At 33.8% G+C, this 17,941-nt stretch overlaps 1 protein-coding gene across 1 annotated transcript in view; it reads right to left on the minus strand.

Moving 5' to 3' along the window:
- Nucleotides 1–17,941, minus strand: part of SEMA3D (semaphorin 3D) — a 158,633-nt gene that overhangs the window by 86,926 nt on the left and 53,766 nt on the right. Inside the window, exon 3 of the mRNA XM_030822019.1 lies at nucleotides 15,157–15,317. Coding sequence (XP_030677879.1) covers nucleotides 15,157–15,317 — 161 coding nt within the window. The remainder of the gene's footprint in view (nucleotides 1–15,156; nucleotides 15,318–17,941) is intronic.

The raw sequence follows: 17,941 nt of genomic DNA on the forward strand, positions 1-17,941 counted from the left end.
TGCTCTCTGTTAAGCTATAAGCAAGAAGGAACAAGAAAAGCAAGCTCTAAAATACTTATAATATATGCTCCAGGAGTTCTGGATAGACTTTTATTATGTTTCTCACCAATGGTAGCAGAAAATATTTTAATACGTGAGAAAAAAAGGAAATATCCTGAGGGAATACACTGAGAGAGACTTGTTAAACCTGGAATTAACAAAGGATTTAGAAGTCATCAATGTTTATATGATATTATCCTTGTGGTGAAATTTTAGGGTTTTATGTCTCTAAATAAAGAACAGAGTATAGCATTCAAAATAGACAAATGCAATGAAATTATTGAGATTTTAAACTGGAGCAAGATTGTCTACTTAGAGAAGATCTTAACATTCACAAATTATTATCCAGATATGATAAGGTACACAGTGAATAAAATGCTATTTCTTCAGAAATGGCTTGAATCACCGTAGTTCTACTATCACACAATTTTAAATAGTAGCCAGTAGTCAAATATCAATGAGTTACAGCACAAAAAGCAGTATGAATGGAAATTAGTAACTCATTATTAGGGCTAAAAAGAATATCTCCTCAAATTGCAAACCACACATCTTGCTTTAGAATAAAGTTAAAAGCAACTAAAATAAAATGATTACATTTCAGGTGTATAGGTGGGTGGATTTAGAAAAATGGCCAGCCAAAATAGGAAACGAGGGGAAGGATGACTTGGTGGTAAGGAACAGGTTATTTACCAGATTCTAGCATTTGTGCTTGAGGGTGCATTTTCAGGTGTTTAATACATAATTAAGAACAAGAGAATAATGTAAGTTAGTAAATAGATTAACTAAAATGGGCAATGCATGGACCAATGGACAATGGTTAGTCATAAACCCAGAATCGTGAAGCCATAACTTAATAATCCAGAGGGAACACTGCAGCTGGCCCAAAATTGGAACGTTTCTTCAAAAGTTGTTTGTTTGTTATTTTTGTTCTGGTGGTTCCTTTGTTATTCATCATTGCTAGCAAAAATACTGGACTGAGTACTCCTTTAAAATTGCATCAGCCAGGCGTGGTGGCTCACGCCTGTAATCCCAGCACTTTGGGAGGCTGAAGCGGGCGGATCATGAGGTCAGGAGATCGAGACCATCCTGGCTAACACGGTGAAACTCCGTCTCTATTAAAAAATGCAAAAAATTAGCGTGGTGGCAGGTGCCTGTAGTCCCAGCTACTTGGGAGGCTGAGGCAGAAGAATGGCGTGAACCCGGGAGGCGGAGCTTGGAGTGAGCCGAGATCGCGCCACCGCCCTCCAGACTGGGCGACAGAGCGAGACTCCATCTCAAAAAAAAAAAAAAAAAAAAAAAAAAAATTGCATCTTGAATTCAGAGTCTTTGCTTTAGATATGAGCTTATGAACTCTCAAGGTATCCTCTCACTTTTTCCCCCCCTCTACTGGTCCAATTTTGTTATTATTTTTAATTTTGGTTAAAAACGCATAACATAAAATTTACCATTTTAACAATTTTCAGTGCAGAATTCAGTAATGTTAAGTATATTTACATTGTTGTGCAGCCAATCCCTATACCTTTTTCATCTTGCAAAAGTGAAGTGCTGTACTTGCTGGTTCTTCAATATTACAGTGATTTTACAAAGGACAACTTTATGTCATTGGACTGAAAATAGTACACAGAATACTTATCCATAACCTGTCAATTGATTTAATATTTTTAATGCACTCAAAATATATTTATTGATGCAGACCTTGTGCCTAGGAAAGGTTTTTTTTAAAAATAATATTTTTTTTCCTTTCTTTTTAACTTTTACTTTAAATTCAGAGGTACAAGTGCAGGTTTGTAACACATGTAAACTTGTGTCATGGGGGTTTCTTGTAAAGATTGTTTCTTCACTCAGGTATTAAGCCTAGTACACATTAGTTATTTTTTATGATTCTCTCCCACCTTCCACCCTCCACCCTCCAAAAGGCCCCACTGTGTGTTGTTCCCCTCTCTATATGTCCATGTATTCTCATCAGTTAGCTCCCACTTACAAGTGATGAGAACACATGGACACATAGAAGTCCATTTTATAAGTATTTGGCTTTCTGCTCCTGTGTTAGTTTGCTAAGGATAATGGCCTCCAACTCCATTCATGTTTCTGCAAAGGACATGATCTGTTTCTTTTTTTATGGCTGGGTAGTATTCCATAGCGTACATGTACCACATTTTCTTTATCCAGTCTACCACTGATGGGCATTTAGGTTGATTCCATGTCTTTGCTATGTTGCCAGATTAATATTTCTTTGAATCATTTCAGCATGTAAGATCCTGTTCTTTTTTTGTTTGTTTTAGATGATAATCAGGTTTAATCACATTTAAGGAATACATGTAGGGCAAATATCTATAGATTTGTTCAAAATTACATATCATACAAATATTAATAATGTAGGAAACAAAAAAATATATAACTCTTTCATATTAAGTAAATGAGTCTTAAAAAGGATAAAGACCATCACAGGGTTTTATTTTTTACTTCAAATCATAGTATTGGGTGATTGAGTTAAATTAAATTATGAGATAAATGATGCCTCCAAAATTAAATGTGAATATATTCACTAGTGCTTCTAAGAGGAGGGGCTTATTTAAAGAATGACAAAATGTGGAAGCACTCTTTATATCGTTTTTGAGATCTAAATTAAGATTTCAAAGTTTGCACCAAGTAGTTACTCTTCATTAACTATTTGTTCGTTAGACATATAATTATGAAAGGCCTTCTGTATGTCAGCCAAGGCATAAAATTGAGGTGCTTGGATCTGAGTTAGGATGGGAGATACAGAGTGATAAGAGAGCACACGGGATGAAACCACTGTGCCCAGGGAGCATTGTGGAGCGCTTACTGGTAAACAGTGTCTTTAGCAGTCTCTACTTTTGATCCTCTGTTTTAAATTACTTGCTCTTAATAGTTTCAACTCTAATATAATAGCTTGGTTTAGTTAGGTGGTTTCAACTCTAATTTTGTCTCAGGGACTTGACACTAAAATAGCAATTGCACATATTTTCTCTTTGTAAAGGAATACAAATCTGTAGAAGATGCTTTAATGTTTTTGTTGTACATTTTCAGTTATTGCTTATAAGTCACATAATTGTAATTTGAGTTGCACCATCCTAGTTGATGAAGCCATACAACTAATTACAAGCTTCAAAGAACTGACTTTTTGATTAGCAAGTAAATGTTATATACAAGCACAGAGATTCTGAGATAGGATCACAAAGAAAATTTTACTTCTTAAAGTAAAATTAAAACCTTCAAAAATAAGGATTTATTGAAATTATATATTGGCTTATTTTGACACAATGCTGCCAAGGTTTAGTCATCACAAACAGAATTACCTTAAACAAAAACAACCTATGATGTATCTGATTGTCTTTTAGACTCTAAACATTTACTTAGAAGGGAAAAAGAGTCATTATAGCTGTGTCAATATTGAAAAGATGTCAGTTTAATTATGATTTGTGGTGGACTTTTTTTCTTATATACTACCTAGAAATTAGAATAAAGAGATTTTTTAAAAATATTCATTTTTATTCCTAATTGGTAAAGAATTTAAAGAGACAGAATTTCCCTTAATTCAATCTAAAAACACAAAAAACAAGACAAAATCGTTTTTAAAGATCCACTCTTATTCTTACATAGAATTGGCAAAATTTTCAATAATCTTTTGAAGTGTTATATATATCACATTATATATAATGTTTATATAATGTGATATATAATGTACTATACACGCACACATAATAGCATTCCACTATTTTCATATTTTTCTAGTCTCTTTCTCTCTCTCTCTCTCTCTCTCTCTGTGTGTGTGTGTGTGTGTGTGTATAGATGCATGTGGAGGGGGAAAATAGAGAGAGAAAGACAGAGAGACACACAGTTATATAAAGGGAAAAATAGAGATGCCAACTATAGGGTGATTGGGTATAGAATAAGATATGTTTCACATATAGGCTGAAGTTTCAGCATTGTTGTACAAGAGCCCAAGAGGTAACTGTGTTTCTTGGATTATTTTAGTGGCCTAGTCAGTACACTTTTTGAGATTACATCACTATTAGACAAAAGTCACACCATATAGTTAAAAATATAACGTCCACATTATCTATTAAAAGTCAGCCCTCAGGATCAATAGTTAATATGAACAATTTTGAGACAGTGATTATTAATATTCTTATTGCCTTTTGAATTTATCAGCAATAAAATGCCACATAAATCTTCTTGCACTGTAGTGTGTCTTGCACACAGTATCTTGACATATTAAAAGTTGCATGAAACAGCACACAACAGAGCACATGTCCCTGTTTCTAAAAGCTGATGTAACTGTATTTTTCCCTTAGAAAGTCATCCACAGATATTTTTCCTTCACTTATTAAAGAGAGTCATACCAGAAACAGAGATGCCATTGCCTAATGGTCAGATTTTAATTGCTCTGAAATATTCCCACAAAACACTAATTCTTAACTAACCTTGTGCTGATGCACCAGATACAGATTTTAAGGATATAATTTTGGTGGGTTGTGGTCTTTGGGACCTTAGAGCCTTGATATCAAGGACTGCAAATATGCAGAGAGTTTACTGTTGCTGTCTATCCACATGCAGGAGACATTAGAAATCAAACGGAGATCTTTTCTGTGGATCCAGAAGAACCTGAATTCCTCTCAACTTACTTATTCAGGGTATAGCTAGTAATTGAACAATTATTAAACAATACTTGCAAATTGGTTTTAATTTGAGTGCTAATTCTTATAGATCTAGCTGATAACAGAAAACTGGCAAACAGAAGTAAATAAATTTATAAAATTTCTTCACTTGGAAATAAGGGTTTATGGGTCAACACTGTAAAACAAGTATGTCTCATGAGCCAGTCCTCATATTCTATAATTTACTGACTTACCCATATTAGTATATTTATGTTGCCTTTATAGTATTTCACAATTGATCATTTCCAAAGGATTAATTTTTTCATGCTAACCTTGGAAGGCTCAAATATTATTATCTAAACATATATCTGTATATTTTCTTTTAGAGTTGTATAGCTTACTAGTATGAAACGAGACCATATTACTGAAATAAAAATTGTCTTCAGTGCCCCCCTTAAATAGGCTTTGTGCATAAAGTTATGGTTTAAACATATTCTTAAAAAGATTTAATAATAATTTTTTACGCAAATGTAGTGGAAACTGTGTGCATTTAAAAATACAAGCTGTGATCTAGTTATATTGATTTTATTTACTTTTCTCTGTCCAAAATCCAAAACAACTTTTTGTCCTTTTAATATTATTTTTACTTCACTTTGAAAAAATACTTAGAAGGGACTCATAAAATATTGCAGTATCCCGAACAATTATTGTTTCATTCATGATTTATATAATTAATGAACACTTATCTTTTAGTAAGGTGAAAATGTCAGACAATTAATTTTTAATTATTCAGTGTTAGGCAAGTTACAGAAACATTCAAATAATGATAAGACCTTATAACAACATCCAAAGGAAATTCTAATTATATCTGCTCTGTTTCATCTTTGGAGAAGCAATTTAATTGACTCAAGTTAGCAAGTGCAAGGTCAGTCAAATGCCCCTCGGCCTAATTCAGAGATGTGAAAACAACTGAATGAGACACACAAAAGGAAGTTGAAACTTATTCATAAAACCTAATTAAAGACAAAAATTCAGAACCCTTGAGATAGTGGCCATCTCTTTCAAAAAACAGGATACAAGTTTTTAAATGGCTTTAAAGAAAAAAATGTCACTCTGAATGCTATATGATACAAGGATTTGAACAACTAAAAGAGCAATGGTTACTGTGGGTTCCCAGGACAGGGAGGTGTTTTCCTGTTGCAAAACAAGAGCAACAGCGCCAAAGGTAAAGCTTGCGCAGTGGGTACTGGCCTGGCTTAGATAGAAATTGTTACAGAAGGGAAGTTTAATTCTCCATTTCTTTTTGTTTCGTTTTGTTTTGTTTTAGATTTTTATGTAAGGGCAGGCCTACAAATTTTCCAAGAAAATGTGCTTCAATACAGAAGATGGAGTGCCAGGCAAATTCTAACGTGGTCTTTTCCATGATATTTCTGCATGAAGCCTTGGGTGACAACGGTCTTTCCCTTTCCCTTTTCCCGACTCAGCTCAGAAGCCTCGCTTGCATTTTAGCCTTCTTCCACCAACCATCTCTCTCTTCTACTACACTTTTGCTTATCACATCCATTTGCACTTTCTTTTTCAAAAGTAAGTTTAGTTTGAGACCTTTTTCCAGGTGTAAAGATCAATTAAATGCAATGCAATCAGAACACATGAATGTGAGTCCCTACTGCATCGCCGCTTGGTTTGTGACCTTAGGTAGGTGTGAATCTCAGCAGCCCAGCCTTAAAACACAAATCATCATCTCCACCAAGTTAATACTCATTTGAAAGAAACTTGCAGTAAACATTTCTTGAGCTTCTTTGTATATGCCAGCTAATGCTGCTCTTTAAAATAATACTTCATTATTATCTTCTAGGTAGAGCTTGTTCTACCTAAAATACATCTGACCTCTTCTAGATGATCCCTTCTTATAAATACCTGTCAATTTTATTATCATCTCCCCAGAAAGGTCTTTTCTAATAACCAATCTGAAGTAGTTTCCCAGGAACACCACACATTTTTTAACATAACAGTTCACAATAAGTGCTATTTTATTTGTTTCCTTTTCTCCATTAACTCTCTATTCCCAAATTGAAGACACTATGAGCACAAATGTCTGACCTGTTTTATTTTTCACTATATTCTCAGCATCTAGAAGAGTATCAGGAATATAGTAGAACCTCAATAAATATGTATTGCAAGGCCGGGTGCCATGGCTCATGCCCTGTAATCCTAGCACTTTGGGATTACAAGTGAGGTGGGCAGATTGCATGAGCCCAGAAGTTTGAGACCAGACTGGGCAATGTGGCAACACCCTGTCTCTATTAAAAATAATAAAAGTTAGCTGGGCATGGTGACAAGCACCTGTAGTGCCAGTTATTCAGGAGGCTGAGGTGAGAGGATTATTTGAGCCCAAGAAGTTATGGCTGCAGTAAGCCGAGATCACATCACTGCAGTCTGGCCTGGGTGACAGGAGTGCGAACCTATCTCATAAAACAAACAAACAAAAAAACACCTACAAATATGTATTGCATGAAAGAGAGAGAAATTCTAATATACCATACAAATTAAAATAAATCTAAGAAGTCCACAAATGGTCAGTAATTTAGAACTTGTGGTCCAATTACTCTTGTGGATGGACTTCAAACTTTTGTAGTGAATACTATTCAACACCTCTAATCCATGACTTACTGAAGTTTAGTAAGCACTGATGTCTGGTGTCAAGGAACATTGCTTTTTCTTCCTACCACCTTTAGCACCTGGCACAGAATCTGGCATAGTGAGTGCTCAATAATTATTATTTGAAAAGTAATCTGCAGAGTTTCCCGTAGAATTGGACACAGAGAAGAAGTTCTTGTGAGAGTTCTGGCTAGGTCTGAGCAGTCTGACAATATCCCGACAGTCCATTACAGTGACCAGATGGGACCCGCACATCAGCACCTGGGCTAGGGAGCCAGCACATCCATGAACGAGTCGATTGTTTTAACTCTGTGATTACTAGATAGCATATGCTCGGCAGGCAATGGAAACAGATTAATCACATGAAACTAAGCAGGGTGCCTTATACCAAAAGTTAATTTATTAGGATGTCCACATGCTTTCCGAGTGTTTCTATTTTCTCAATTTCAAGTATTAAATAAGAATTAAAAGACTGACGATTTTGCTTTACAAATAATTTGATTTTAAGTGAGAAGATTATTTATTCTATTCTTTTCCCACTATGTAATAGACTTCTTAGAAGCTAAAGCATTAGATAGAAATGTCTTATTCAGCCATAGAGTAAGTTAATAGAACTGGAGTCAGAAGATCATTCTGATTTATAATAGTATTTTTGCTTATAGTTAATATCAAACAAGCAAGTGTAGAGTCTTCGTGTATCAGAACTCTTGTTCTAGACTTACTTAAAGAAAGGGAAATAACAAAGCTCTTTTTTATGTTAGGCAAAGAAGGGTGTTTAAATATTCCACTGGAAATTATTATATGTAAAATCATAAATTCATTTAGGTTAGTTATTTTCACAATATAAATGCTCAAACATAAGGGCATGGCATTGCGGATTTCAAGTAATCTGAGTAATTTTTACGATTACATGCAAAAAGAAAGAAGAAAGAGAAAGAAAGAAAGAAAGAAAGAAAGAAAGAAAGAAAGAAAGAAAGGAAGGAAAAGAGAAAAGGAAAGAAAGAGAGAGAGGAAGGAAGGAAGGAAGGAGAGAAAGAGAAAGAAAGAGAAAGAGAGAGAGAGAGAGGGAGGGAGGGAGGGAAAGAAGGAAGGAAGGAAGGAAGGAAGGAAGGAAGGAGGGAAGGAAGGAAGGAAGAAAGGAAGGGAGGGAGGGAGTGAGGGAGGGATGGAGGGAAGGAAGGGAAGGAAGGAGAAAGAGAGAAAGAAAGCCAACAAATAAATGTTTGAATAATATAGACACAAAAGCAGTACTCAGCTTGGTAAGTCATACGTCATTTTCTTTGTGACCCTTTGCTTGCATCCTGGTTTAGAGACTTGTTCCATCCCTGCAGGTTTGAACTGCTTCCAAAATAAGTAACATTTTCATATGGAAGGATCCCAACAATTCATTAACTCAAAAGTCCAACTAAGTAACATAACCAAACAGAGAGTATTGCATATTTTTTTTTTTACCATCAACTGTGACTCCATTAAAAAAAAAAGACTGAGAAAGAGGGAGGGGAAGACTTTCAGCTTGTATACATTATTCCTGAAGTTTACATAGAGAGGGCTCTGGATTTTATATGAATTATTACTAGGACTACTTAAGGCTGGCTGAAGTAGAGAATGTTCACTTGTACTCAAACTGACAGTTACTATGTAGTTTCGAATCATTTGTTTAGAAACCATGGGTCCTTAAAACATATTGTACAAATGTCAAACACATTCATTATTATAATGTCTACACTGAACAGGCTTCTAATGCATCACTTGTAAATGAATGATAAATAGATATAAATGTCTATTCACAGTTGGCCACCTTTCTGAAGGACTATTAAAGTTATTCTTTTATATACTTCCTCTGACTCAGGTGACAGAGTAGGATGTTAAGGGCTGGGGCAGGAAAATGCAGCTCCCTTAATTTAAACTATGAGAAATCTACATACATCGCTTCTCGCCTTTTGGCTAAGATCAAGTGAAAAATCTACATATAGAATAGAGAATAGACTGTTTTCTGCTCCATTTCTCAAACATATTTTTCCCCATTCGAACTGAACAACAAGGAAACAACAAACCCCAAGTTCCAAATTTAAATGCAAACATTTTAAATTAACCAGTTAACATTAATCCAAATTTTACTCATCCATCTTGTACTCGTTCAAAACCATGAACATCATGTAGTTGTTTTCCTCTCTCTGGATTTCTACCATATGTGGTCTGTCTCATTATTTTGGACATTTAAAATTTTCAAACTTTCCTTGTAACTGTATTATGCCTTGTCTCCCTAAGATTAGAGCAATGACAAGATCTGAGTTTTGTATTCTATTACAATATGCTTAGTGCTAATAGTAGATACTTAATGGATTTTTGTTGAACCAAATGAAAAAGAAATGCTGGCTCAAGTAGAAGGGCAAAAGAAAAAAATATTCAAAGTGTAGTCACTTATAAAGTATCCTAAGTTTTATTTCCATAATGCATATTAGTTATTTCAGCTGCAGAAACTGACAAAAACAAACCAATAAAAGTGGCATTATTTTATGTATAATTACACTAAGATATATATTAAATGATGCTTAAGTCATATTTAGTTATTTGATTTTTTAAAAAATGTTTTCTGTACATTAAATATTTAGTGATAATGCTAAATACTATGACTATAGAATAACATATTATGTAAGTCTTTGAACTAAGTTATAAGACACTCTTTCTCATCAATGTCACCCCCCCCCAAAACAGTCAAAATACTAAAGGGAGAAAACTTATATGTTTTCACCATAATTAAAGAGATTTACAGCAGACCAGATTTCATGAAGTTTATATTAAATCATGAATCAGAGAAAACTTTTGCAGAGGCAAATAAACTCTTGTACAAGCAAAATAATTATTTATGAGGATTAGCAGATTTTTCAATTTTTACTACACAAGATGAAAAAAATACTGGCAACAAGTACTTTCCAAAGCTATCTACTGAAAGAAAAATAAATTCTTCCAGATAATTTTCTTGTAGAACTAGCTAATCTTTATAAGTCTTTCCAAATAGGCAATATATACTTCTTTTTGTTTGGCTGAGAAAACTTTTATGTTTCCCTTGGGTTACCTGTGTTAAATTGAAAAAGAAAAAATCAGTCTTCTAAGTCAATTAACTTTTAAAGACAGTTTGTTTTCTGCTCCCTCTCTGTAAGTGTAGTAATCAAAGTGTTTGGTTCCTGAATATTCCTTCAACTTGAGGTGATTGATATAAGCAACTTATAGTTACCCTCCTTTCCTTGCAAGTTTGAGAGTTGAAACTAATATATTTCTGGCCAATGAGATGAAAGAGAGGGTTTTGCAAAAGTTTTTTTGCTCCTAAAAAAGGGATATAAGTGATGATCTATTTTTCCATTTATATTTCTTTGTCTGGATGTGACCCATGAAAACTGTGGCAGCCATCTTGCTACCAACCTAAAGATAATGCCAATCCCAAGAATGGCTGACAGAGAAAGAAATGGGTCCTCGATAACATCATTAAGCAGATGATATTTTCATCTTTGTAGTCACTCAAACTCTGAACATATTCATATTATATAACAAATTTTCTTATTTTTAAGCCAAATTCGGTGTCTTTCATTCTGTTAGCTATCTATTCTATGCTAATTGATAAAAGTAATATAGTGGTTTCTTACTCAAAAAAGGAAAACTAACAAAATCACAAATTCAAAATTTAAAGAAACACACTACTTAGTGTATTTTATGTATCAGACATTGTGCAGTGCGCTAAAAGAGAATCAGAAGTGCACAAAAAATTATCCCCTTATTCAAGGAATGTATAATGTGGATGAAGACATACTGACACAAATGAATACTGACAACACTATCAGCTAGGACATCTGACATTGACATAAATATATAAAATGCTCCAGTAAAAGTGAAGAACACTTACATTTCCCGAGGGTGAGGTGAAGCCTCGGAGAGCAAAAGGTGACAAGCGTATAATTCGATAAAGCCTTTCAAGAATGAAGAGCAGTGAAATGAGCAAGAAAGTGAAATCCAGGAAGTTTTAGAAAAGGCACAGAACTTGATAGTAAATTCTTTATTTTATGAAGAATAAACAGGGTGCTTTGAGTAAAGGAGAAAGAGAGGTGTGGGGAGAGAGAAGCAGACAATAGAGTGCATGTGAGAGAACAATGAAGAATAGTTAACAGTGAGACTAGAAACAGGGTGGAAACGGGCTAGGAAGAGCCTTGGAAGTCAATGCTAAGAAGCCTGGAGTTTATTCAAGTTCCTAAGAAAAACTGCCAGAGTTGTACAAGTGAGTGAGACACATTCAGACTTTTAATTTTGTGACGATAACTCTTACGGTTGTGGTGAACAGATTAGATAGGAGAAAAGGATAAACTAAGTTAAAAATGGTATTATCACTGACACTAGAAAAATATATTGAAATATTTGCCACATTATCAGCTTGGCCTGCCGGCTGAGGCTTTTGCTGGGACTACGTCACAGCTCAATTCTCCCTTTGCCTAATACTGCTTCCTAGCTTTCCTCCCACTGGGCTGATTCCAAGAGCACTCTCTTATGAGCTAATCTTCATCTCAGAGTTGGCTTCTGGAGAAACTCAACCTACAACAAAAGTGTCGGAAATGGTAAATACAGTTCTTGATCCATGTCCTTCTCTCACAGTGTGATCACTTCTGGTTCTGATTGTTCCATTTTGATCTAGTGTTGGGGGAAGGAACTGTCAAATCAGTGCGCATCATCTTTCCAGATCCCGTCCCAGAGAAGGAGTCCACGAGTATTCCCCAGCTGAAGAGAGGCCTTACGGACAAACTTTGGAATCGTTAAGCTTTGGGATAGTTAAGTTGTGAGGTGTCACATCCTTGCAATGTGTGCTTATACTTGCTTTTAAGCCTAAGTCCCTATAGAAATAGTCCTTCCTCTCAAAAAAATTTTCAAAAAAGATAAAAGGTCATAATCTCATCCATCTTCTTTAAATGCCAGAGAATTTTAAAAGCAAAGAAACAAAAAACAAACTGTCTACTTAATTTTTATTTTCTAGATAGTGGAAATGTTCCCCAAAAATCTAATTAATTTTGACTTTCTTCCTCTGCATTTATTTGTCAAATATTTACTAATTATATACCTGCACTATTCACTCTAGTAGACTCAAAATCTAGTCTAAACAAGAGTAAAGATAGTCAAAAGGTATTATTAAATAATTATTACAAAATGAATTTCGTGAATGATTTTGCTATAATTTCTGGTGATTCTATGCTAACTGCCCATGGCAAATATGAATATTAATGGCCTTTTTTAATAGGCACAGCCTTGTTTGTACAAAACCTCCAAGTTCACATATATTGTAAATTTTGCTAACTTAATTGAGTATTTTCTACAGATTTTTTTTTTTAACTTTCCAAGGGAAAAAAAAAAGCCCAACCAGTCACTGATAACTCAATTATATGTTGTAGATTGCTTTAACTCTAAAGAGTACAAAGGAGAGCCTTCAGCGCCTCAGAGTCCCAACATGTGTGGTTTCCTCCGCAGAAGAGTTTGGATCTTTGCCGAGGGGCACTGAGCCAATGCAAACCAAGTGGGTCTAAACACTGCTAAAGTACTACATTTTGACACTTATGTGCTACTGTGGAGTATCTTTAGCAATAGAGTGATTTATATAAATTGGAATGGTGGATACCTATATAACATAAATTATTACCTTTGCATACATAATCCCCTTATGAATTATACATTTTATACAGATATAAAGAAATATCAGTTATGTAGACATCTAATTTCATAATGTATTAAAATAACTTTATTTTAATAATATCATAAGATAAATTGATACTTCATAAACATTTACTTTTTAAAATATTAGCACATTTCATGCATGGAACATCGCCAAAGAGAGATTTGCTTAAAATAGTCACAGCAGGAAGTTATGCTATAAGAATTTATTTTAAGCAATGATCTAATACACTCAGTTCAGATAAAGGGACTTTTTCTTCCAATCCCTGAAGGCAGAGAACAGAACAAGAACAAATTCCCTTAAAAGTATGAATTGCTTTTTGCTAATATGGTAAAACTCAGACATATTTGGAAAAAATGCCTTTTAAGCTATGCAGCATCTCTTAAAGCAAAATTGCAAAGTTAGCTAAGAATTTTTTCCTTGGCCACTTTCATAAAACATGTCATCCCCTGCTAAGATATTTACTGAAAATTAAGATGTTACTTGATGCCATCGATTGGCTCATACTAGGAGTATGAGTATTTTTAAAAGAAAGTCCAGAAGAAAAAATACGCCTTAAGAAAAAAATGGAATGGAGCTATAATTTTAGATTAGAATGGAGGACGAACTTTCAAATTCTAGTGCATAATCAACTGCTTATTTTATTTTACGTTAAACAATATCCAAGCTACCAGATAACTTTAATTTTTTTAAAGATAATCATATGAGTTTTTTAGTGTGTTTGGATTAACAGAAGTCAAAAACAATTGCTACCAGTATTTTAGCCCTCATTTTTTCATCGGAAAACACAGATTACATGAAATGTATGTGTATACATTTGCAGAAATAATTTCTTTATTAAGTATGAGCCTTTATAAGAAATAACTCCTTTTCCTTTGGTAGGCCTTAAAAATGTGTGAAAGAACTACTTAAAAGTTAATTGACTAAAAACCAAATATCATTGTTCTATTTCAGAAATTAAGTAATATTACTACATATGAAGATAAATGTTTTGTGTAGACTAAAGCCCTGAGAACAAATAATTCTAAAGTAATTGAGCAGCTGATATTTGGCTATTAAATCTCACAATTAGAGGGTTAAAGTGGTCATTGTAGCTTGAGATTTCAAATATCATGTCTTCTTCAGCATACTGCCTTTTGCTTTGTAAAAAACTAAGGTCTAAGGTCATTGTACATACTGTATGTAGCTTCAAAGTCCAAAGTCCTAGGATGACCTATAAACAATTCTCTTTGAAGAACTCAATATTGGTAACTATTCGATTTAAATCTTGCAATTGCTCCTAGTCTTTTTTTTCAATGCTTCTGACAAAGATGGGTTAAAAAGACAATAGAAGATGTTTCAAAGATGCAGAAGAGATCTGATACTATGTAATCTTATCAGCCATTCAATCTCTGCCAGTCTTAGCATCTATCTCTGCTTGCATAGATATTGATATTTGCTAAAGTACTAGTTAATAGACAATATCTCAAGTGTGCCACCCTTTCCTCTGGGTTTCACACTGGTAGTTGAAAATGTAGGACATAGTAGTAATTGCTTTTAGAATTTTAAATTACTAGTGTATGTTTCTTTGTCATGGTAAGATTGTCTTAATGAACCCATAATTGGGGGATTATTCATCTTTACTTGCTGAGAGTGATTGACTTGTAGGAGAAACCTGTTCAGATGTGAAATGAGAGTGTGGAAAAAGCAGTATGGTGTTTGTTATTATACCCACATTATCATTTGAAAGTATGCTTATTTGTGAACTGAAAGTTAATAAAATTTAATTTTACAACTATTGTTAGGGATATAAATATTCATTCTTGATGTATAACTAATTTGTCATTTCTTCAATCACAAACTTCGCGTTTCTATTATATATCCTAGTGTGTACTAATTTTTGATGTTTTCGTTTATATTTTCAAAGCTTTTATTATATTTATTCACTCTAAATAAAGAACATGCATATGTACTTAAATCCATAGAAATCCAGAATGTGTATCAGAGGCAATATATTCTTTATGCTACTTTTTGACATGTACATGATGCACTGCATTTGACGCTGTGTCCCTTAAAACAAAGCAAAACAAAATGGGAGAAGAAGAGAGATGAAAGTAAATGAATTTAACCAAATGTATATATAAATATACTGACCTTCTTAAAATTTTTGTTTAAGTCAACCAGACTGAGTAGAAAGATGTGGTCTTTGGCTCCCAAGAGCAGCCTGCCTCTTTCCTCATCTAACAGAAGAGTTTGAAAATCCAGTCCTTCTGACGAACCCAAAAAGGGAATACAGCTATTTGAAAGCAGCAAGTCTACGGAAAGCAAAAAAAAAAAAAAAAAAAAAAAAAAAGAAAGGAGAAAGAAAAAAGAAAGAAAAGAAAGAAAGAAAGGAGAGAAAGAAGAAGAAAGAAAAGAGAGAGAGAAAAGGAAAGAAAGAAAGAAAAAGAAAGAAAGGAAAGAAAGAAAGACAAAAAGAAAGAAAGAAAAGAATTAGTAATAGGCAAAATATTTACTTGCCTAAATATACATATTGTCCCACTTTGTAAATGAATACATACAGCATAAAAGGGCCAATATAGCTATATGTAATTACAGTTTTCAACATAATTATTTAGAAATGGATGCAATATATTTGTACCTTAACACAATATTTATGTGTGAAAAACACACAGTATTAAAATGAATAAAAACATGTAAATATACAAAAAATTAAATATGAAATATTTTACAACCCTGTGTTAACATTCTTAAATTATCATTTAAAGCATCTATCTATATTAATATTTGCAAATCTGTAAAATTAATGTATACAAAGTAAACATCAAATCAAGTGTGTCATAAATCTCTTAGCATTTTTTTCCTACTTTTTAAAAAATACACTTCTTTTTTTGGAGGCGTTTTAGGTTCATAGCAAAACTGAGAGGGAGATACAGAAATTTCCCATATACTTCTTGCCCCACACATTCATAGCTTCTCCCATCATCAACATCCCCCACCTCAGTGGTATAATTATTACAATCAATAAACCTACATTGGCACATATTAATCATCCAAACTTTATAGTTTAGGGTTTAATTTTGGTGTTGTATATTTTATATATTTTCACAAAGGAATAATGACAAGTATCAACCATTGTAGTATCATATAGAGCACTTCCACTGCCTTAAAAATTGTCTGTGCTCCACCTGTTCATCCTTCTCCCCCACCCTTCCCCCTGGCAATCACTAATTTTTTTACTGTCTCTGAAGTTCAGCTTGTTACAGGATGTCACATAGTTTAAACCATACATATGTTGCCTTTGCAGATTGGGTTCTTTCACTTAGTAATATGCATTTAAGTTTGCTCCATGTTTTCATGGCTTGATAGCTCATCCTTTATTAGTGCTAATATTTTATTGCCTGGATGTACCACAGTTTATTTAAATTTTTACCTACTGAAGGACATCTTCGTTGTTTCCAAGTTTTGGCAAGTATGAATAAAGCTGCCATAAACACCTGTGTGCAGGTTTTTGTGTGGACATAGTGATATGGTTTGGATGTGTCCCCACCCAAATCTTATCTTGAATTGTAGCTTCCATGATTCCCAAATGTTGTGGGAGGGACCCGGTGGGAGATAACTGAATCATGGGGGTGGTTTCCCCGTACTGTTCTCATGGTAGTGAATAAGTCTCATGAGAGCTGATGGTTTTATAAGGGGAAACCCCTTTCCCTTGGCTCTCATTCTCTCTTGTGGGCCACCATGTAAGACAGGCCTTTTGTCCTCTGCCATGATTGCGAGGCCTCTCAGCCACATGGAACTGTGAGTCCATTATACTTCATTTTCTTTATAAATTACCTAGTCTCGGGTATGTCTTTATCAGCAGTGTGAAAATGGACTAATACGCATAGTTTTCAACTTTTTTGAGTAAATATTACACTAAGGAGCATGACTGTTGGGTCTTCTGTTTAGATTTGTTAGAAACTGCCAAATTGCCTTCCAAAGTGTCTATACCACTTTGCATTTCCTCTAGCAATGAATGAGAATTTTTATTGCTCCATATCTTCATTAGCATTTGATGGTATCAGGGTTTTCGATTTTGGCCATTCCAATAGGTGTGTAGCAGTATCTTATTGTTTTAATTTGTATTTTGTTGATGACATATGATATGGAGAATCTTTTCATATGCTTATTTGCCATCTGTGTATCTTCCTTGGTGAGATGTCTATTAAGGCCTTTTGTCCATTTTAAAAAATTAGGTTGTTAGTTTTCTTATCATTGAGTTTTAATAGTTCTTTATATATTTTGGATTACAGTCTTTTATCAGATATATCTTTTGCAAATATTGTCTCCAGTCTGCAGCTTGTCTTTTGCCCATCCTAATTTTGATAGTATTTAGATTGATGCCTGTGTTTGGAGAATTGAAGTTTTTCTATTTCATATGTGCAGAAAGAAGATGTAAAGAAAGAAACTGAATCCCAGAAAATGTACTCTGAAAGAGATATGACCCTGAACCAGTAATCCAGTAATGATATCAAAAATTTAATGCTAGAATAGACCTTGAAATTAAATTAATGCAAATGCATATTTATACAAATGAAGCTCTTTAATCCTTTTGAGGTGAAGTCATATGCCCTAAAGTTACAAAACTACGTAGCAGCAAAGTTGATAATTGAATTGGAGTCTGCAGTCTTGATTTTTCTTTTTTTTTTTTTTTGACACTTCTCTTTAGGTCCCAATTCTTTGTTTTATTTATAATTGTGATACGCACAGACTCCTGTAAGTTATCCAAATCCTTTCATTAGATTTTACCTCAAGTACTTGCAATATTATCTTATTTTTTAAATCCTAGAATACTGAATGCTTATAAGGTAATAATATTCATCATTTTATTAAAGCCCATTATATGCTAACTGACTTTTAACCAATTCATTATTTAAAAGTAGCCTATTATTAATTG

Source organism: Nomascus leucogenys, chromosome 11 (genome assembly GCF_006542625.1).
Source record: "Nomascus leucogenys isolate Asia chromosome 11, Asia_NLE_v1, whole genome shotgun sequence".
Classification (NCBI taxonomy): Eukaryota; Metazoa; Chordata; class Mammalia; order Primates; family Hylobatidae; genus Nomascus; species Nomascus leucogenys.